The sequence below is a fragment of the Stegodyphus dumicola genome, chromosome 2, assembly GCF_044657685.1.
Source record: "Stegodyphus dumicola isolate Sdum_Otavi_A_Nest chromosome 2, ASM4465768v1".
NCBI lineage: Eukaryota > Metazoa > Arthropoda > Arachnida > Araneae > Eresidae > Stegodyphus > Stegodyphus dumicola.
Window position 1 is genome coordinate 6,444,792 of NC_140769.1, and position 22,422 is coordinate 6,467,213.

The window sequence follows — 22,422 nt, forward strand, 5'->3', positions numbered from 1 at the left end:
CCGAGGTCGGAACTTCGGCGATACCAGATTTGAGATTTTTCCGGATATTAGATCATTTTAAATCTACTAAGATGGCACGTAGAAATTATAAAATTGAAAATATGAAATCGTGATGTATGAAATAATGAAGCATTTATGATTTAAAGGGTATCAAAATTTACAAAAGAAAAGAGCTTAATATTTATATGTTTACTTTATTAAACATTTCTTTCAATGTGAGTTGTTTGATTTGTTTTCTCTGCTGATACTTTAGACTAATACTATAGACATATAATTTCTTGTTGAGTTATTAAGTTCCATTGTTCAAGTCCTGTAATTGCTGTGTTGAGAATTCCGAATAACTTGTCAATCAAAATTTTTTCTCGTTCAGTAACCTCTATGTTACTTTCTTCACTATTGGTAGCTGGATTTAGAACCACAGATTTCGCCCTCCGTTAATTGATTGATGATTGGGGCGTTGTCATTGCAATGAAAAACTTCTGTTTAACTTCCCTAAATTCTGCCGCCTGGTGCGGCCATGCGAGCTTTGGCGCTGGTTCTGGCTTTATGTGAATAACAAATCAGTTATTCTTAATTCAAATAGCACTAAGTATAATCGTTTGTCCTTTGAGTATCATTAACAAAATCTATTTTCAGCATAAGGAAAGAAATTTCTGTTAAATCTCCCCTTGTTAACATTTTAGCGCATTAAACTTAAATCTGTAATCGGATAATACTCTGTTATTTGGTGTCGCTGCATGAGTCATCACTCAAGTGGTCATCCGTTGATAAACATGCGGTGATGAAAGCAAAATACAATAAATAATGATTCGCGATTTCGGCATCAAGGATATAAAATATTAGTTAATGTAAAATTAACAAATGTTTCGGTTTGAGATTATGCCAAGCAGATACGCAGCTATGGAGTCAAGTTACTAATCACACAAATTTATGTTAAAATAATTATTTCTTCAATAATGAGATATTTTATTTAGCGCCAAACTGAGATTAAGAATCGGGATTTCCGACATGTTTTTTTATGATGAGGAAAAAAATCTAATGCCCATGCATAAAGCATACCCCTTCCCTCCAAAAAAGCCTTAAAAAATTGGTTGGTGGTGGCTTTGAGGTCAGGACTTTAGATCATTCCAGATATTGGATGTCCGGATCTCGGAATTTGTACTGTATATATATATATATATTAAAAAATGTATATTTTCAGTATACATTTCTTATTATATATATATATATATACATTATATATATATGCGATACTTAATTTTACTAATGCCTTGCATGTAATGCCCCTTTTAGCTGCAAAACATCTTTCCCTTCTCAACTGCAGAGTTTCTTCTAACAGTATCGTGAATTTTGTCAAGTTAGAAGAACCATCTACTTCAGGAAAAGATGTAACTGCTAATTCAACATCAATAAGTGTAGAAAATAATAAAATTAATTCTTTTCTTTTCAAATCTGAAGTTACAGATGCAGAAATATTGTGGGCTTTTAAGTGCATCAAAAGCCACTATCCTTTTAAATCGTGCGATGATATTGGGCCTTTATTCACTAAAATGTTCCCAGATAGTTCCATTGCAAAATAGTTTTCATGTGGTGAAAAGAAATGTGCTTATATCTGTTATTTTGGTCTTGGCCCTTATTTTAAAACTTTGTTACTAAAGCATTGTAAAAATGCTGAGTTTTTTACTCTCCTGACTCTTAATCTGACAAATCAAAAGAAGCAACTAGATATTTATGTGAGGTACTGGCATCACGAAAATAAGGTCAGAAATCAGTACCTTACTTCTGCATTTAATAGGGTATGCAAAAAGTGAAATTATTTTATCCAAATTTTATGAATGTGTTGAAAAACTAGACTTGTCAAAACTCTTACAAATATCGATTGATGGTCCTGCAGTAAACTGGAAATTTTATGATTTATTGCAACAGGACTTGACAAAGGAATATAACATTCAATGTTTGACATTAGGGACATGTGATTTACACATTCTTAACAATGCTTTCAAGCATAGGATGTCATCCACTGGCTGGGACATTCCATCATTCTTATCCTCCTTATATTGGATTTTTAAAGATTCTCCTGCAAGACATGAAGATTTTTTAAGTATATCTGGCTTAAAAAAGCTACCTGTGAAGTTCTGCTTTTACCGATGGTTGCAAAATGTCCCAGCAGTTGAAAGAGCCATTGAAATATGGGATGACTTGCTACTGTACATTAAAGAAGTTGAAATGGGGAAGTTTAAAAAAAATTCATCGAAATCCTTCTGAAATATTTTGGAGGCAACTAAAGATAAAACATTTCTTATAAAATTAAATTTTTATCTCTCTCTCTGTCGAAAATATTATTGCCTTTCCTTGAATATTATCAAAGTGATAAACCACTTATTCCCTTTTTTGCTGAAGATATCTTAAAACTTGTAAATGATTGCCTTCAGCACTTTAAAATTTTGAAACTAGAATATTCAAAAATAACTAAAGCAGAAAATCTTTATAAATTTAATTTTAATGATCCAAATTGTTATAATGATAAAAGTAAAGTTCATTTGGGATTCATTGCTGAGCATTTAATGAATGATAAATGCCGCAAGAAGGACATTTCACAAGCTGAAAGTTTTGCATTGAAACAAGGTCAACAATGTGTCTTAACAATAGTACAACACTTAATGTCTAAATGTCCAATAAATTATTCTCTTATTCGAAATGCATCTTGTATAGACCCGCGATTGATGGTTAAAAGTCCAGAAAAAGCCCAGAACAAAATGAAAATAGTTCTAACTGTATTAATGCAGAATAAACGTGTTTTACAAGATGATTGGAATGAAATTCTGCTGCAATTTGGAGAGTTTCTAGACAAAGTAGTTAAGACAAATTTACATGAATTTTCTACTTTTGATCCTCAAAATCTTTTTCTTGACACATTTCTCACTTCTTATTTTCATGATTTTCACTATTCAAAAGTATGGAAAATAGTGAAAATGATTCTTATCTTGTCACATGGACAGGCCTCTGTGGAAAGGGGCTTCTCTGTAAATAAAGCAATTGAAATTGAAAATTTAAGTGACTCATCATACATTTTTCAATGCACAGTATTTGATTACATAAAATTTTCTGGAGTTGTTCTTAATATCAAAATTAATAAAGAAATGAGATCAGCAGCAGCTTCTGCAAGGTCTAAATATATGCAGTATTTAGAAGAACAAAAATCTTTAACTAAATCTGAAAATTCAAAGAGGAAAAGAAATATTTGAGGAAGAAATTGATTATATGAAGCAGAAGAAAAAATTTCTTCAAAGGGACATTAAAGATATTAATGAAGAAGTAGATGCTTTAGCAGATGAAGCTGAGACCAGCATGAACATTGATTTGTTTATCAAAGCAAATGAACTTAGAAGAATAGTTAAAGAAAAGGAAATAGACATAAATAAATTAGATGTTAAAATAGCTGAAAAGATTTCAGATTTAAAAAAAGCACAAATGTTTTGTATCTTTTATTGTACAGTTTATTATTCTAGTATCTTTCAAAAAACCAAGGAAATAAATTGTATGTTTATAACGTTGCACGCCTCCAACTTGCACGCAACCAAGAGGTGACTGTGAAAACTTGTATAAAAGATAGAAGCTTGTGAAGGGTTTAAGTCCCTTTTTATTCAACGTAATAAATTACAATTGCGCTCTCTTGACGCTTACAGACGGTGCCAACTTGGCAGTCAAATAAAAATAATAACCTGAAAAGAAAATAAAGACAAGATTCTAACTACGAGGCTCTCTAAAATAACTAACTCACCACGTTTTACAATACCGCTGCTAATTCAGCAGACTTGAAGCTCACTGGAACGATGACCACTACTTCCCGCCAAGCACATAGGCCGCAACGCGGGGTTCTTCAATTCTCGCTAACTACCTCCGCGCTCGCTAAGTAAGAGAATCTCCCACACCGAACTTGTTTCCTTCTGTTTAAATCAGAATACTTCCGCTGATAATTTGAATCCTTGCGCGTTCTACTCAAATTTACATATTCTGGCATTGGCAGTTCCAAGGCTTGACAGGAAAGATACTTTAAACTTAAAATAAATGTTAGTTAAAATAAATATAAACCCTACATGTTTACAAATCAGTTATTTTAATCTGCAAAATATTCTTACATTGTGATTATAATAGTAGTTGACTGTGTTTAAATAAATATCAAATAAGTTAATAATAATCATGTAAATCTCTAAAATAGTAACTGTTATTAGTGTAAATTACACTTATACATGTTTTTAAAGAAATTATGTTCCTAATTTAATGTTATCTACTTCATAACTTGTAGGGAGTTAGTTTAATTTTCAAAATTGTTTTATGGTAAGTATTAAAGTGAATTTAATAATAGTGCATAATACACACTTCTGTTAGTTTCTTAAAGTGAAATTACAAGGATGAAGTCGGTTGTATGGATAATTGCTCTATTCTATTTGTTTTTTTGTTTGCTGATAGGTCCTTAATTTTTTCTTTGATGGCCCTTAAAAGTCCTTAATTTTCATGTAAGGAAATGTGTACGAACCCTGTATAAGCACATCATGTAATACTGAAGAATGTAAAGATGAAATCAGTGAACTAACTCTCTTTACATGTTGGTATAAGAGATGTCATCTCAGTATTAAGATTAGCGATATAGCATATGTTAAATAATTCCCAGAAACAGGTCATTAATGAACTTTTGCATAACGCTTGCAACAATTTATTAGTAATGGTTATGTCCTAGTTAAAATCCTGTGAAAGTAAGTATTTGTATGTTGCTACTTATATTACAATGGATGGTGTCAGTTGATGAAACCAATAAATATCACCTTCTCTCAGAAAATATATGGGGAAAATATTGTATACAGTTTTCATGCAACTCTTGTGTCAGTCACTGGAGAATGCTTAAGCTGTTAAGTTATTAACTGAGAGAAAAACCCAATATAAAATTAAAGCTTCTGGAGTTTCCTTTGCAAAGTTTCTAAAAGTATTCAGTTGAAGATCCTGTTGATACATCTGGAAGACTAGTTCTGTGGTGTATGTAGAGATTTTGTCACTTGGGACAGCCCTTTATTTTGTCATCTGGGCCAATCCCTGATTTTGACTTTTTTTTTTTTTTTTTTTTTTTTTTGACAAATAGCTAAAAAAAGTCAAAATTACGTATAGAGAAGTAAATTTGGACTCTCTGTATATTTTGAAGAAACATTTTAAAATTGTTGTAATTTTGCGTGTTTTTTTGCTTGCAAAACTATTGATGACATCATAGAATATTGTTAGTACAGAAAAATTTCTTAAGTATGAAATAAACATTTATAGTTCATAAATACTCATGACTTTTATTTAGAAAGCTCTTTCAATGACTAACAGAACTTAAACAATTGTGAGGAAAGTTGGTGATTGTATTTTAGAATAAAAACTGTAAAAATTCAAAAGGACCACCTTGCCATGTTCCTATTTTATTTTCCCTGGTAATAGTGAAAAGAAAACTGAAATATTTTCTGCTTAATAAAGAATTCTGCTTTATTAATGTCACTGCAATCATAATTTTGTTGATATTCGGAACTGGATTGTGTGATCAATTAATTACCTGTGCTGTTTTAATAACTGACATAAAAATATTTAATTTAGTTTTTAAATCACCTCGTTTAGAAATATTCAATCTATTTCTTATTTTCAATTCTAGTTTTGTGTTACTCATATTTTTAATTCTGTTTTCTTTTGTTCCCATGTTTTACTTTTTTATAGTGTATTTATTGCATAAATATTGCATAAATATTTATATATTTAATAAATACTGATTTTTTTAAATATTAAATAATTTTAGTGCATTTTCCCCCTTATATTTAATTTCTTCCTTCCTTACTTTCTTCCTATTTCCTTATACATATATTTCTTTCTTACTATGTAATACAGCTATGAAGTAAAGAAGTAGTTATCAATTTCATCATTATTTTTTTAATCAATGGGAACTTGATTTTGTTGATAGTCGACCCTGATCCTCAAGGATCAATACCAACCCTGTTGGGAACTTCTGCCCTAGGGCAATCAAAATAGATCATGGCTTTCAACAGGGATATTTTTAGAGAATAATATGTGTTTTTCTTTTACAGAACTACATGAATCATAAAGGTTACTCACACAGGTAAATACCATGCTCTGAGGGATACCAGATATCTTTGTCACACTTATAATAGTAAGACTCCTTAAATTTTTCAATAATGCAACACAAATAAAATCACCATAATTTTCTTGATGGGCTATTTCATCATCTTTAGCTCAGAAGAAAATTTTATACTAGGTGCATAAATGATGCATGTTGTGTCTAGTAGCTCATATTGAATTTATGCTTTTGAACCTTTGCTCAAGCTGGTTTGCTTTGCTGTTTTTGTATACAGCATTAAATTTTGTACTTACATCATAAGTTTGTTTTGCAGTAAGTTTGCAGTTTGTTTGTTTTTTGTAGAAAAAAAGTGTGCGTGAATTTTATGCAATTCATATTTGCATAGGTTTCAGGTAATGGGCTGCAGATCATTGCTTTTCAGTTATAGATGATGCTAATAAATGTAACAGTTTTCTGCTGTTTTGCTGTTCATCTCTATTTTTTGCATGGGTGACTATTGACCCACAAAGCCCGTCGTTGATGTGACAGCTTGTTATTTGCTCTTCTGAAAGAGAAAAAATTGTTGTGTGTTAACATTTTAATCTTCCCTCATTACCTCCCCCCCCAAAATAAAATGAGCATTTTGCATTTGATTACTGATCATTTTCTTTGCTGCTACATTAGGAAAATTCATTTTTGGCTTAAAAAATGTAAAATTTAAAGTAAGGCTAAAAACCAATCATATATTGGCATAAATTTTGAATGATACAATCAATTTCAGTTCCCCCCTCATTTACTGGCTCATTTGTAACCAATGCAATTGTTTAATTCATTTTGGGTATCTTTTTAAATTGGGGACTATTTGAAATTGTATAGTAATTCATTCTATTTCTAATTTAAATCACTTGGTAAAGCCACAGTGAAAAGCTGGTGGAAAAAATAATTTAAGTAATTTAGACAGAGCAAAAATTAATTGGACGAAGAATGAATAGAAATTATTTATAATAATAGTTAATAAAATTTAGCACTGTTTAATGTTTTTATCCAATTGAATTGTTGTTTCATTAATGACAAGTTTGTTTTTCAGTCTAAAGAAAAAAGTGAACCCCATATATTAACCCATGGAGATATATTAGCTTTAGGTTCCTGCAGATTCTTGCTTCATATACATGTCGGTTTTGAAACTTGTAATGAATGCGAGCCTGGTCAAGTTTTAGCTGAAATTTCTGCTCAAGGTAATGCAATACTTTTTAAATGTCTATGCAGTTTTAATTCATGTGCTTCTTCTAGCATCTACCCAATGTGTCTGCTGCATTTTCATTTGAAAAGGCTTAGTTTTATGTGATGATGTTAAAAATAAACAGGGTATTTTAAAGTTAATGGAACAAACTTTGAAAGAGTGGTGGAACATGTTAAGTGTGTAGACACTTCAGGATGCTTTTCATTTTTCTACACATCTTCCTTTTAGACACAAATACCGGTGATGTATCCACCTTCTCCTTGCTCACATACCTGTCCATTCCAAGTTACTAATGGTGGTGCATGAACCTTGAGCCTGATACTTTAGCCATGAATATTGCATGGAAAGTGACATTTACATCTCGGTGAAAATAAGGTTATAGAATAATTGTGCAAATAGGATTATACATTCTAGGATGAAATAATGCTTGGTTTCGTGTTTGAAGTTTGTTCTATTAGTTTTGAAAATTATGTTTAGCTATGGTTAGAAGGGAGAGACACTTTGAGTAGATTTTTTTAATCCTGTTTCCTGTATACTTTCTCATATTCCCTGATAGGCAACAAAACAATTTCTAAAACATACTAAGAAGAGGTAAAAAGTTTTGTAATAAAAATTATTTCTTTCCCCCTTGTATCGTACTTCTTTCAAGACTCGAAATTTTTTATTTAATACTTCTTGTATCTTAAAAACTTTAATGCTGTATTCCAAATATCCAGGAAAGTTTAATCATTCTTTGAGTGCTCTAGCATGTTTTAGATTCCTTTAGCTAGCAATTTGGGATTTTGTACATTTATCTCAAAGTATAAAAATCTGATGTGTACACCACATGACTTCTTTGCATGGAATATTAAATTATACGTTCTCCCCCTTGCATTTCATTTAAACTTATTGGATTTAATTAAATCTACTTCGTTGATAGCACATAAATCACAATAGAATAAATGCACTCTTTAAAATTCACTATATTTGTTTACCATAGCGACACTCTGGCGGTAGGTTCACTTAACAGCGTTATATTTCGTTCATATTATAATTCAGAATGCACAAAAGTTATATCATTTGAAGAATTATCTAATCATTGCTACATGTTCTAGTCAAATACTATAATAAATCTAGAATAATGTATAAAAGAAATTAAGCAAACAAAACAAAAAAGAAACAGTTTTTCACAGACGATTCAGTATTTCTCATTCAATTAATTCAGTTCTCACTTGCGACAAGGCAAAAATGCATAAAAAGTCAAAATATCTATATTAAAAATTTTGAAGTAAATCTTAAACACTTATTTCCTTGAAAAATTCCAGAAAGGATTAAGCATGATTTAATTAGCAATAATAAATGAAGGTGTTATCTTTGTTGTTGCAAAGCTTAGTCTCTCTAGATTGGCAACAAATTTACTATTCTGCTGTTTCAAATGTAAACAAATATGTCCGCCATGTTATTTAAAAATTAAGCTTAGCTGCACTTAAACAGCTTTTAAATTATTGATAATTCTACAAATATTGCTTGCAGATTTCCTAAAGGCACAAAAAAATCTTAACCAGAAGATAAGAACAGCATAATTCAAACATTTTTAAAGCAAAAAAATGCACAATTTACAAACATATAACATTAAAGAAACTGAGACCACTGAACCGGGTAACAGTGTATATATATAAATATATTTATATATGTTTGGTGCGGCCGATTGCAACCAAAATACTAGATGCACATCTACATGTTATAGCAGTCCTATATGCAAAATTTCAACGTTCTGAGGCTACTCGTTTTGGAGTTATGCGAAATACATACGTATGTACGTACAAACACCACAAAACATTCTCTTCAGAATTCATTTTAAAGGAGTTTTATAATTTTTTTGGAGAAAAAGAGTCTTTTATTCTATCCTTATGTTCAGATGTCACACAAAAACATCGTTAACCCTCTGAGCGGCACGAGTTTTTTTGGATCTGTCATGAAGACCTGTATTCAAAGACACTTTATTAAGCTAAATTTGTATAGTTACTTACTTTAGGCTCTATTTTCATAAACTTACATTTATTAAGATGATATTTATATTATTAAAGAAAGCAAAATATCATAAATTATAAGCTTAATATATAACAAATGACAAAAAATCTCATGATTGGATAAAGCTGGCCATAATGCTCAGAGGGTTAGCGGTCAAAATAGATATTTTCGTTGAATTATGGTGCCTGAAACTTTTCGCGGTTACAATACTTCCTTTCTACTTCGTACAAGGAAGTAAAAAGTTATAAAATATTTAAAACATGTTTTCAGACAAGAAAAGTATTCATTTTTAGTACTGGAAAAGATAAGCCATATTGCTTCAAGTATGTGTTTATAGAAAAAGGAAAAGAAAGTTGCCATACTTCTGTCCTATATATTGTTTTTTTTTTTTTTTTTTTTTTTTTTTTTTTAATATATGTATATAAGATTAAAACTGAAAGGAATAATAGTTAATCAACTTTTTAACATATTTAAAAGCAATAATTTCACTAAATTATTCTTTAGTTGTTATATTTGATGGCTTAAATGTTTTTTGACAAAAGAAGCTTCTGGACATAAATGGATTATTCATTTATAACAAAGCCCATTTAAACTATCTGATTCTTAGATAAAATGATTAAAAAAAAAAAAGCTAGACTATATTTGCATTTCATGCAAAGGGAACCAAAATGTTCTCATATATCATGCAGCACTATTTTTATTTTTGGAATAAATTATTATATTGTGAGTGTTCTTTAATGTTTAGCGTTTTGAGTAATGGTCAACTAGTTTTTGAACATGTTTATGACTCAGTTTCTATGTATTGCCCTGAAGCCTTAATTACTATTTTCTGCTGGGAGGGAGGGGAGAGGTAAATTCTAGAAAATGTCCAGGAAAGTATTACAAATTGTTAATGTTATTATTTTCAACATAAATACATTACATTCAACTACTACTCAAAAGAAAAAATTGTCCTTTGCATTTTGACTGATTTTGCCTGAGCTGAAATTATATGTTTTTGATATTTAAAGTGTTTTAACAATCTGTATTACTAAGGTTTGCAATTTTTCATTAACGGTTGGTTCTCAAGATATTTCAGTTTCAGTTTAAAATATCTTTTTCTCCCATGTAGAAGTAATAATATTTGTTTAATAGTTATTTTTGAGAAAGAACATAATATTTAAGCAATATATGGTATGTTTATTTGCATTTTATACGAAGTGACAATAGTGAGACTTGTTAGTTTATTACCATATTCTTGTTTAGGTCTATAAATATTTTGTATATAAAGTTGTACTCAAAATTAAAAGAATTTTTACATTTTTTCACTTATTGACCAGAACTGATGGACAGATTTCAGTGAAATTTGGCAAGGGCACAGGTTAATATATAATTTTTAAAAAAAAGTATTCTTTACTACAGTCATGGTACACATGCATGATCACACGTAAGGCTGATTGGTGCAGCAAGATCTAAACCAGAGATTATGTGATTAAACAAAAAAGGGTATCTGATAGGGAATGTAGTGTCTTCTAGCAGTTATGCAGCTCTCAGAATGTGACTTTATGCTAGGGCAGTTTATGTGTCCCTCTGACAATCAGTCCCATTCCTGCAGTAGTGTGAGGTTTCTGGGAAGAGGAAAATGAGTAGCTTGGCCACCTAATAGTGTCCCAAATTTGTTTTATTTAAATTAGGTCTGGAAATCTAGCTGTCCAATCTATTCAGTTAATATCTTCAATTTTCGGAAAATCATTTACTAGACCAGCCCTATGAGAACAAACATTTTTATTCATAAAAATGAACTGAGGTCCAACGACATCTCTAAAAAGGTGACTCACTTCAGACTCCACTTCTGTCATTTCCACATCTTCTTTTACCACTTTCATCTGTAAGAGTTGCCCTCGCAACTTTTCTTGGCCGACATTTATTTCTTCTTGTCTGGCTTTCTTCCCTTCCAGTCCGGTTTCTATCTCTTTCATTGCGACTTTGATCTCTACTCTCATCTCTTCATATCCAGCTTTTATCTCGGCTAAAAAGTCCATCAAAGTCTTCATTCCCTCCGCTATGGCTTTCCTCTGCAGACGGGTCACTGGCATTCACTCACAAATCCCATTTCTGACACCAGTTGTTATGTTATTTTCTTCCTTCACGTTCGTACGGGGTTTGTAGATTTGGAGTGAATAACGACAACACTTGATGAAGTATCGAAACACACTTTATTTAGCCAATATTAATCAGGACAGCTCCAAAATCACGCCTTAGAGTCATCGAACTGTTATAAACATGCTGACACGTTCAGCAACACAGCCTTCACACTGTCAGGCAATAATGGTGGAGACAGCTTCAATGAAAAGCACCAGAGTACAGCTCCCAACTCTGCTCGGTCGTTCTCGGAACTACACATACTCTCGAGACTTTCTACGCTACAACTCACGATGCACTCGATGACACACAGAGCACAGCTCCCGACTCTTCGGTTCAGTTGTTCCCGGAGCTTAACACACTCTCTCGACGATGCACTAACCGCGATACACTAAGAGACTGTTCGATGCACTCAACGACCCACTCAGCACTCACTGGCCAGCTGTCAACTCGATCGACTCCGCACGGACCGACTAACTCGAGACACTATCTTGCGCTCCAGACAAGGCGTACACTCTGACTGCGGGCCAACAGGCTTTATATAGCTTTCGGCTTGTGTTCGAGAACATTCTGGGCTAAACCGGTAAGAATTCGTTCCAGAAGGTTCTCCATCCATCCATGGCACATCGCCAATTTTGTCACCACATGTGGCAACCCTGTTTTACTTTGCCATTTTATGGCAACCCTAAAACTGCTTTGCTTTATCTTACCACGCCTGGACATTTTGTAACATGTATGGATAGCAGTGCTAGTCTGCATAAGGCTAATCTAGTGAATGATTTTTTGGAAAATGAGGATATTAACCAAATTGATTGATCAACCATATCTCCATATTTAAACCCTATAGAACAAGGTTGGCCGAATTTCATGTTGGTAAGAACTGCACTGGAAAGTTCAAGAGATGTAATAGATTTTCCAGAAGCTACAAGTCAATACGTACATCATTTTAAAAGTAGTGAAACACGTTGCAAATGGAAAATATCTGATAACTTTGTAAAAAAGTGAAATAAATTAATTGCTATCTTTTGAACACTGAGTGGTTTTGGTTTACATATTTTATACATACGTTTTATGTAAAAAAGAGCTGCACCACTCATCTGCAAGTATACTGTACAGCAGTCTTGGTGTTGTATACAGCAGTACTATGACTGCTGTACAGTAAGTACCATGACATGACTGCTGTACAATACCAAGAGTTGCGCACGGCTTGCAAGTCATGACATTGCCATCCGTGCTATAGAAGATATGTGAGGTTTTTTTATAAGAACAATTCCAAATCATCTTCCTTCTCCTGTAACTGTCCAGGACTTGAAAACAGTATTGTTGCATTTTCAGTATGAAATCGTGTTGTGACAGCTGTATGACTTAGGACCATGCTCTCTATCAGCCTTCTTATTTTACTCAATCATGCAGCCTTTGGTTTAGACTTTCCAGAGTCTCATGAGCCTTGCTGACAATCATGCATGTATGCCGTGACTGAAGTATGATTTTTTTTCTTTGCATTATATCAGCCTCTATCCATACAAAATTTCATTGAAATCTGCTTATCAGTTCTGAAGATAATCAATTAAATAGGAAAATTCTCGTAATTTCGAGTATTAGGATATGTTTCATGTGTATAAACATGTCATTGTATAAAAATATGTTTCATGTGTGTTTATAAAAGCAGTTAAACAAGCTTAATTGCAGCTGAGATAGGAAAGTTAATGTGAACACAATTTTATACTGCATAATTTTTAAATGCAGAGGAAATACAAATCAAAATGTAAATGAATTAGAATCTTTAATATAATTTAATGCAAATTCATATATTTTTCTTGTATTAATGATAATTATTAAGTATTAATGGTAAGTTTATTAATTATTTAATGTAATGTTAATGAATTTTGATATTTGTTGATTTGATATATTACATAGTTTAAGAACGTGCATATTTTATAGAAAGACCTGAAGTTGTATTTAAAACTAAAAAAGAGAAAGAGAAAGAAAGACGTCAAGAACTTCGTAATCTGAAGAAGAAGTATGGTCTTCAAGTAAGTTTTTTTTATTTGTAAATTTTATCGATTTATATATTAGTATTTGCCTTTGATTCCATTGCCAGTTCATACTGCAAGGAAATTCCACAACCTAGAAGGAAAGAGACAGAGCACAACTCAAAATTTTCATTCTGTGCAAATGAATCTATTTAATTTTGAAAGGTTAATTCTAGAAAGGCTAATTGATTTATTTGGAGCAGAAATTCATTAAGAAAGAAAAATTTTAACCTTTTTGCTAATATTCTAATGTCAAAAGGGCGTATACCTCGAGGAATTGAAAGTTAAAATATTAGGAAGCGACACTTTCTTTGACAAAATAAAAAATGTTAAAATTACACAATTATTATATCTTGATATAATTATATCTTACAATTATTGTACCTTGAAGGTCTCAGCCATTAACTATAATCACTATGTATCAGAAATGTTTTTCTAAAGCGAGTAAGACCTTTTCAGTAGCATAAAATGTGAGGATTTCTGTTATTAATAATCGGACTGTTTGCTAGTAAGACACATTGCATAGTTAAAACATTTTTAGAAACTATACATTATTATTATTATGTTAAAGAAAAATTTAATATTTATCTTCAGTATTATATTTTTGGAAAGAAATCTTAAATAAGCCCTTGAAATGACAGATTTAAGGTGCATATCACACTTAGGTATGCATAAAAACTTTTTTCTTTATAGAATCACTTTGAATTTAGATTTGTATTTAGAAATATGGTCAGAAATTTAAGTGAATCTGTTTTATTTCCTTGCATAAAGTAAAGGAAGAATGGTAATCGCAAAAAAAATATTCGATTTGAGATATCATTGGAAATATGCATTTTGTTACTATTTTTTGAGGCAAAGTGACGTCTGAATGTATGGACAAGATGTTACGTATGTAAGTATGTATCTAGTATAACTCAAAAAAGATTAGCCGTGGAATGTTGAAATTTTGTGTATGGGGCCATTATAACATTTGGTTGTGCACATCCATTTTTTATTGCAACATATACTTTCATTTATAGAAGTGTTTTAAATAATGAAAATATTCTTGTTCTAGCTATTTCAAATTTAAAAAAAAAAAATTATTTTGGACAAAAAGCAAAATCTGACTCTTAATGCGGTCTATACAAAAAATTGACCAGTATATTTAATTTTAAATTTGCAATCTTTTATGTCGTTTTCAACTTGTCTTGAGAGGTCAGTTAATTAAGTTGTAATAATTTGAAGAAATAAATTTAAATGAAGTGCATCAAAATGATTTAATAGGAATACAAAGGAAGTCATGTGTTGTACAGAACAGATTTTTCATTTTAACCTGTAGGGCTAACAAATTTGGAAATTTTTTCTACTACATGAAAAGAGGGATTCCCAAAAAATGAAATATATATTTAAACAAAATCAATGCCTCAATAACTCATTTTTTCTTGTCGATAAATTTAAATATGTTCACTCATTACTTATAAGTAAGTAAAATTGTAAAATAAAATTTAAGATTTATTTGATGAATGAAATTTTATAAAAATTTACCTTACTATTGAAAAGACTCATTTTGAAAAACATGAAAAGTCATACATTTTTAATATTAAAAATTCTTCATTCCTGAGTCATTTTATAAATCATTTTTGTAAGTTTGAACAGTGTCAGTTTTTCGAATCCCCTTATATATATAGTACAAAGTCTGAAATCCAGACTTGTCAGGACTTCGGCGGCTCTGGATTTGGGATTTTTCCGGATATTAGATCATCAGTTTAAATCTGGTAAGATGGCATGCAGAAATTATACATATGAAAACGTAATTTATGAAATAAAGAACAATTATGATCTAAAGGGTATCAAAATTTACAAAAAAAGGCTTAATATTTATTTGTTTACTTTATTAAACATTTTTTTCAATGTAAGTTGTTTAAGTTGCTTCCACAAAAAATTCAAAAAGTTTCTTTTTCTTTTTTCTTATGTCATATACACTTGACTTTCCAATGCCGTTAAAGATAATTTTACCCTAGCTTAACAGCTTTATCATTATTAGCTGTTTATCACTAGATTGGCGACAAAAGCCAGTTTGTTTCGATAAATTTTGTCTTGCTCCTATTGTGTACTGAATTAAACCTGAATTGTATTAGTTTAGTTATTTACTGTAAATACATTTATGTCTTGCACATGCTTAAAACTAATCTGAGTCCTGAATAAATAAACTCCCACATATACTTAATGCATTATCTAGGGCCGGTTCTAAATACCACCTGGTGCAGTCTCTACGGTTCCTAAATTCTGCTACAAAGCGCCTTCTTAAGTTCTAAATTTTCACCGCACCTTAACTTTGCATCCCAGTGCTTTCCCTACATCATAAAAAACTTCTCTTCCCTTAATAGTAGGGGATTCTTATTTATTTATTAAGTGTAGGGATTTTCTTATTTTGCATAACAAATTTATTTTAAGTTTTCCTATTCTCAACTTCCCCATCTTTTCTCTCGCCAGGATGTAAATTTAAAGTTAAGTGCTATTTAAACGTGTGATTATCTCAGTTTATTCAGAGCATGTTTCGCTGGCCTAGAGAACGTTTCGTTGTTATTTCGCGGTCACGCCAGTAAGCCTCTTGGCCAGTATCATGCCAGTTAGATTTCTACGAGTCCATCTCTTAGGAGTAATTTTAAAGTGCGTTCTTGCACTCGTTTATTTTTCAGACTTAATTTATATTATTGTCTAATTTTAGTTACCGCTGTAAATGAACGGTGTTCTGTAGCGCACGAAGTCCGTGCTTTCTGTTAAATTACTTTGATCTAATAAAGGGTTATTTTGCACCCTTCTTCTGTGCTGGTATTTAATTCACGCCTGTGCGAGAATTTGTCAGGTTCATTGTAGGATCTAAGTTAGTGTATGTGGAAAAGTAGAGATAGATCTTACAAAAGTTGCCACTTGATGCTTCCCCAAATTCCAAAAATTTCTTCATCCCTAAATTCTGTCGTCCGGTGCCGACATATTCTGCTGCCGCTTCTGGGTTTATGGTAAATAACATATCAGTTATTCTTAATTAAAATATCACTAAATGTAATCTTTTGGCCTATGAGTTTCATTAACAAAATCTATTTTTCGTGTATGAGAAAAATTTTTTGTTGAATTTTTTGTCGTCAACATTTCTTAGAACATTTAAAAATCTATAATCATCATCAAGCGTAATGTTAGCATAAAAGGTTGAAATATTCTTGTTATACTAATATAAAAAAAAAGTTTAAACATTACTGCATGAGTTGTTGCTGAAGCTCTCATGTATTGATAAAAATGTGGTGATGAAAGCAAAATATAATAAATAATGTCTAGCCAGGTCGTCATCAGGGATATAAAATAGGTGAATGTTTCAGTTTGAGATGTATGCCAAGCAGATACTCAGCTATGGAACCAAATTATTAATCTCACAAATTTATGCTTACATGATTGTTTTCCATAATGAGGTATTTTATTTAGTGCCAAAGTGAAATTAAGAATCGGAATTTTTAAGTGAAAATCTCCACATGTTTTCTTATGGAAAGAAAAATCAAATGCGCATGCGTAAAGCGTACAAAAAAAAAAAAAAAAAAGTGGCTTTGAGGTCCGGACTTCCCCGGATAATGGACGTAGATCATTCCGGATAATGGACGTCCTGATTTCGGACTTTGTACTGTATTACTCTACCTATATGCTATTATTTCAAATTTTAAGTGCTTCAGTTCAACAAAAAATAACTCCTGTAAAATGTCCAGTACCCGGTTTTGAAATTATTTTACTCCAACATACATATCTAAGTTTCAGTCCATCCATGGATGCCTTCAAGTAAATGCTCCTTAGGAAGTCTTTATGAATAATACTGTTGCCTTAAATAGAACATAATAATTTGAAAAAATATTGCTAAGTCTTATTTAAAAGACATCTATTTAAAATTATCTCCTTAAAAAGAGGAGAGTTGTCTTAAATTTGGAACTTTTATCTTAACTTACTAGCATTTTGGTGCTTCAAACCTAAACGTATTTTTAGAATCAGGAATGTTCATTTTACTTTTTAAATTCAAAACTTGAAAATAAATTTTTGGATGGTTTATTTGTTAATACTCCCTCAAATGGAATTGTTGAAAATGGATTTTTCGATCGTATGCTTTATTGCCCTACATTGCTCTTGCTCCTATAAGGGGATACTGGAAAAAATAATTCCCTTTGTTATTTTAGAAGATCAATAAAGATATATCAAAAGATAAACTTACCTTTTTTTCTTCTTCTTGGTGGACGGCTGAGAGGATTTTCTTATGTGAACTCATAAGACTAAAATTAGGAGGCTTCCTTTAAACAAACACAACACACTTTGTTAGTATTTACAAATATTTACAAAGAATTAAATTGGTAGAAGGAACTTAATTACAAATATGATAAGCAGCATTCATTTTTTTACTTCCATTCCATTCTCATGCTATAGTCTCTCACTGATCTTAATTAGAACAAAAAAGAGGGGAAGAATGCCCGCCATCTAGTGGCAAGAATGTGACATCCTCCCACCTTTTGATTTTACATCGATGAGATGGGAAAATCAAAACAAAATTTATCAATAATCAAATAATAGTTCAAGTACAACTTTCACAAATATGAAAAATTAACAATTTAAAAATATGTAATAGGTTTTACAGTTTTACGTTCATATCACTGTCACACTCACTGGCAGAGTTCTTTCTGTTCATGTTCAAGTCACTAAACAATTTAGATGTATCAAGTTTGAGAGGAATTGCAGTTTTCATTTTGACAACATGTTCTTTGTTGTCTTTTCCAGGATATGTTTCTACAACGCTACCTATTGTCCAATCTATTCTCTTCTTGTTGTCGCTGCCGACAAACATTAAGTCATTTTTGTTGAGAGTCCTAAGTAGATCGTTTAGGTGGTTTTTGCACTAGGATAGCTAAATATTCATCACAAAATATTTTGTGAAAGTGTTCTCTTGATTTCTGGAAGAACTTGTATCTTTTTGTCAGATTGATGGTATCTAGGTGGTGTAAGTCTGTTACTCCGACGTCGTGCACATCTTGCAGAAACATTGAAGGAGTTAGTGCTGTAAGATCATTTGGATCTTCTGAAAGGTATGTGATGGATCTTGAGTTAATCACCAATTCGACATCACAAAAAATATAGTCAGAATTTCTTCATAAGAGACACAGGCTTCGTAAGAAGCTTCCCGAGAACATTTCTTAACATCTTCTTCACTGTTTGTATTAACCTCTCCCACCAACCGCCCCACCATGAAACCAGTTGGGGGATTAAACTTCCACCGTATTCTCATACTGTTTGAATGACATTCTATTTCTTTCCAATTTACTGATCTTAACAGATGTTCAGTTCCAACAAAATTAGTGCCATTGTTGCTGTAAATAATTCTTGGATGACCACTTCTGGCAATAAATCTTCTTAATCCCAAGATGAACCCATTTGTTGATAAACTTTCTATCAGCTCAAGCTGTATCGCGCGATAGACTGTGCAAGTTAAGAGTGAGATCTATGTCTTTTTTCCTTTCTGAAATAAACTACATTGACTCTGGTTACTTCTAACACCAGAGCATCTCTAACTCGATATTCAAGAAGAGGTGCTGGAACAGTCTCTATATTCTTTGCGCTATATCTTCTACAACAAGCATACTTCATGAGTACGTATTGTTTTTCTTCCTCTCAGGATCCATAATTTCTGTCAAATATTGGATAGTACGAATTGCACACCAGTGTGGGATAGTCGCAAATGATAATCTAAAATTAACCTATGAACTAAATCATGATTTGAGGGCAATACAGTTGGACAGAGACAATTTTCTTCTTCCTCTCTTCTAGCAATCTTGGTCTTTAACCAAATAAGGCCACCTGAGTCAACAAAGGTACAAAGATTTTTAACTTTAAATTCTTTGCCAAATGCTTCTATCAGCACAATCTTGCATATTTTCTTTTCTACGGTTTCTATTTCAGGGACAGAAATTCTCCTGATTGTTTAGAATCTGTTCTTTTGTGGTTGATAAATCTGCATATCCAAGCTGTTATTCTTAACATTTTGTGGTAAGATGAATATTTCTCAAAAAAATATTCTACCCTTTGTGTATTTAGTGCAGAAATGACCGATTTTTTCTGAATTCACTATTTCCATGTCCAGTTTTTCCCTTTGTATAGGCCATTCTTCCTGATTTATCTTCAGCCAGTTGGGGCCCTCCCACCATCTAAGTGCTAAAAGTTGTTTGGCGGTGCAACATCCTTGATGGGAAGTCGGCTGGATTTTTTGTTCCAGCAGTATGTTTCCTCACATTTGGATTCATCTGTTTCCTAATCTCCCTGACTCTGTTTTCCACAAAGACAGCCCAGACGATCTCTTCCCTTTGAATCCACATCAAAACTGTTGTAGAATCCATTCAAAAATGTGTTTCCACATTTTGCCATTGTAAACTATTTAAAACGGAAGAGCACAGTCTGGCACCTATTGTGGTACCTAGCAATTCCAGACAAGGAATTGTGATAGTCTTCATAGGAGCTGCTCTAGACTTCAATGCTAACAGATGAACTTCAACTCCAGAATTCGTCACAGTTCTCAAGAAAACGGCAACAACATATGCATTATTACTGGCATCACAGAATGTGTGAAAGTTTCAGAACTTCCTGTTGTCCTTGCTGGAATGCATCCAATGCAGGAGAGAGATTTCTTTTAAGAGAAAAAAGCCTTTATACCAATTCATAAATTTTTGTTTTGTACTCTCATCGACTTCAGTATCCCAAGAAATTCCTATTTTCCATAGGCTCTGCAACAATATTTTAGGATATAAGAGAACAGGACTCATAATTCCAGTAGGATCAAATATTTTGTGTGTTACAGCAAGAAGTGTTCTCTTTATTATTATATTTCTAAATTTTCCAACCAATTCAGATTTAAAGTCAAATTATCTTTCTGAGAGGCCATAAGAGGCCCAATACTGGTGAAATAGTTTCCTGTTTCAAGTTATCTCCTGTACTAATCAGCCTCAAAGATTAAACATACATTATTTCTCAAGATCTTTCTTCATACATTATTTCTCAAGATTTTTCGATGAACTGGATCATCTCGGATTCATTGCCAAAACTGGCAACAGCATTATTTACGTAGAAGCTATGCTATCGTCTCCGTATCATATTGAGAATTTTTCATGTACTTTTGTAGATGGAATTCTGTAACAGATTCCAAAAGGAAAGGACTACTCTTAACCCCAAATACTACTCTAGTATGACAAAATATTTTTGTTTTCTTTTCTTCCACATCATTCCACCAGAAAAATTGAAGTCAACCTCTATCTTGAGGCTTTACACTGATCTGTAAGAAAGCCTTCTCAATGTCTGCTCTAGTAGCAAACTTGCCTTCACGAAATCTCAACAAAAGAGAAAGAATTAGTTCTATAAAATTTGGTCCATACTCCAAACACTGATTTAGAGAAGGAGACGATTGTTCCCTCACAGACGCATCAAACACCGGGTGAATTGGTATTGAGCTATTTTCTTTGATCACCAGTCTGTGTGGCAAATAATGTCCATAGTCAACTTCTACATTTTCTGTAACTTCTTTGATCACCCCTAAGTTATACCAGTTGTTAAAAACTGCATTGTATGAAGAAAATAAATTTTGAGATAGAAGTTTCTGGGTGGTAGACTGTAGACGTTTCAAAGCTAAATCCTTGTGGGTGAGGAGTGGTACATGATTTTCCGATCATGGAAGTGCGACTTCATAATGTCTCTCTTCGTTTAGAGATACAGAATTTTGGAACTGCAATTTTGCTTGCAAATCCCTTTCTTCTCTTGTCTTCTTTGTAACTGGATCTGTTATTTTGAACCAAGTCTCCACAGTTTTGACAGCTTAACATCAGTAACAAGCAGATCTGCCACTCTCATAACAGAATTAGCATCAGTATTTATAATAAAATGCATCTTTCCCATTAAAGTCTATCCCAACAGTGTTCCGATAGCTACCGGTCCGCAAGACAAATGTCATTAAAGAGTTTACCCGCAACGTCAGCCCCTATTAACAGATCAATTTCTAATGATTTATCTTTCCCATGGATTAATTCATCTGTCATAACAATGCCATTATCTGAAAGTTTTTTAACAAATGGTTCTAATTTCAGAATAGGAATTTCTGAACCAATTTCCTGTTGGTCAAATATTTCAAAATTGCAGTGGTAATTATCATTTACATTGCTTAAGTATACACAATATCGAAAATGCTTCTCAGAATGTTCTTTACCACCAGATAAATTATGAATAATGTTTTCCTCCTTAATGTTTTGGTACTGCATTTCCCTAACGACACGTTTACTTAAATAAGATCGTTGAGAGTCTGTATCCATTAATGCACGAATTATTTTTCCTCCATTTGTACCCCGTAATCTCACATACAATGTTTGTAAGAGAACGTCATACGTACATGTTCTGTTACTTAACGCTGCATCACCAATCGCATTTTGTTTTAGTTCCGAAGTATTTTATTTTTGTTCTTTATGTTCCTTCAATTTTTCTTAATTGCACATAACCCTGCAGTGTCTGCCATGCTAGTTTTCACAAATAATTTTAGACCTGCAGTCCTGAACCTATGCCCGATTCTGCAGCATAAAAAGCAAGAAGATTTCTTCGATGATAATTTTTTCTTATTATCTAGCTGCATTTTTAATGCAGCTTTACATGCTCTTAAATCAGGACCCTTTCCGCAAGAAAAGTGGATGGTTTGTTTACTTTTCGCAGTGTCTGTGGTGTCAAAAAGTCCAACGGCAGTAGGAATGTTTTATGTTTCATTAGCAGATGGCAGGAGGGTAGAATGTTTGACCTTACTTTCAAAACCGAAACCTTGCTTTGCCAGCGATATTCCCTCTTCACCCTCTACTTCAGATTTTAGAAAGTTCATTAATTTAGTAAGTTTATTTGATGAT

General features: G+C 32.2%; 1 protein-coding gene and 1 long non-coding RNA gene across 3 annotated transcripts in view; one reads left to right on the top strand and one right to left on the bottom strand.

Moving 5' to 3' along the window:
• Positions 1-22,422, top strand: part of LOC118180362 (angiogenic factor with G patch and FHA domains 1-like) — a 138,284-nt gene that overhangs the window by 39,282 nt on the left and 76,580 nt on the right. For both annotated transcript variants that reach the window (XM_085810412.1, XM_085810413.1), the window contains exons 12-13: positions 7,182-7,329; positions 13,407-13,498. In XM_085810412.1, the coding sequence (XP_085666538.1) occupies positions 7,182-7,329; positions 13,407-13,498 (240 nt within the window). The remainder of the gene's footprint in view (positions 1-7,181; positions 7,330-13,406; positions 13,499-22,422) is intronic.
• The window catches only part of LOC146998351 (uncharacterized), a 197,402-nt gene continuing 192,696 nt past the window's right edge, over positions 17,717-22,422 (bottom strand). The window contains exon 3 of the long non-coding RNA XR_015039380.1: positions 17,717-17,799. This is a non-coding gene — a long non-coding RNA (uncharacterized LOC146998351). The remainder of the gene's footprint in view (positions 17,800-22,422) is intronic.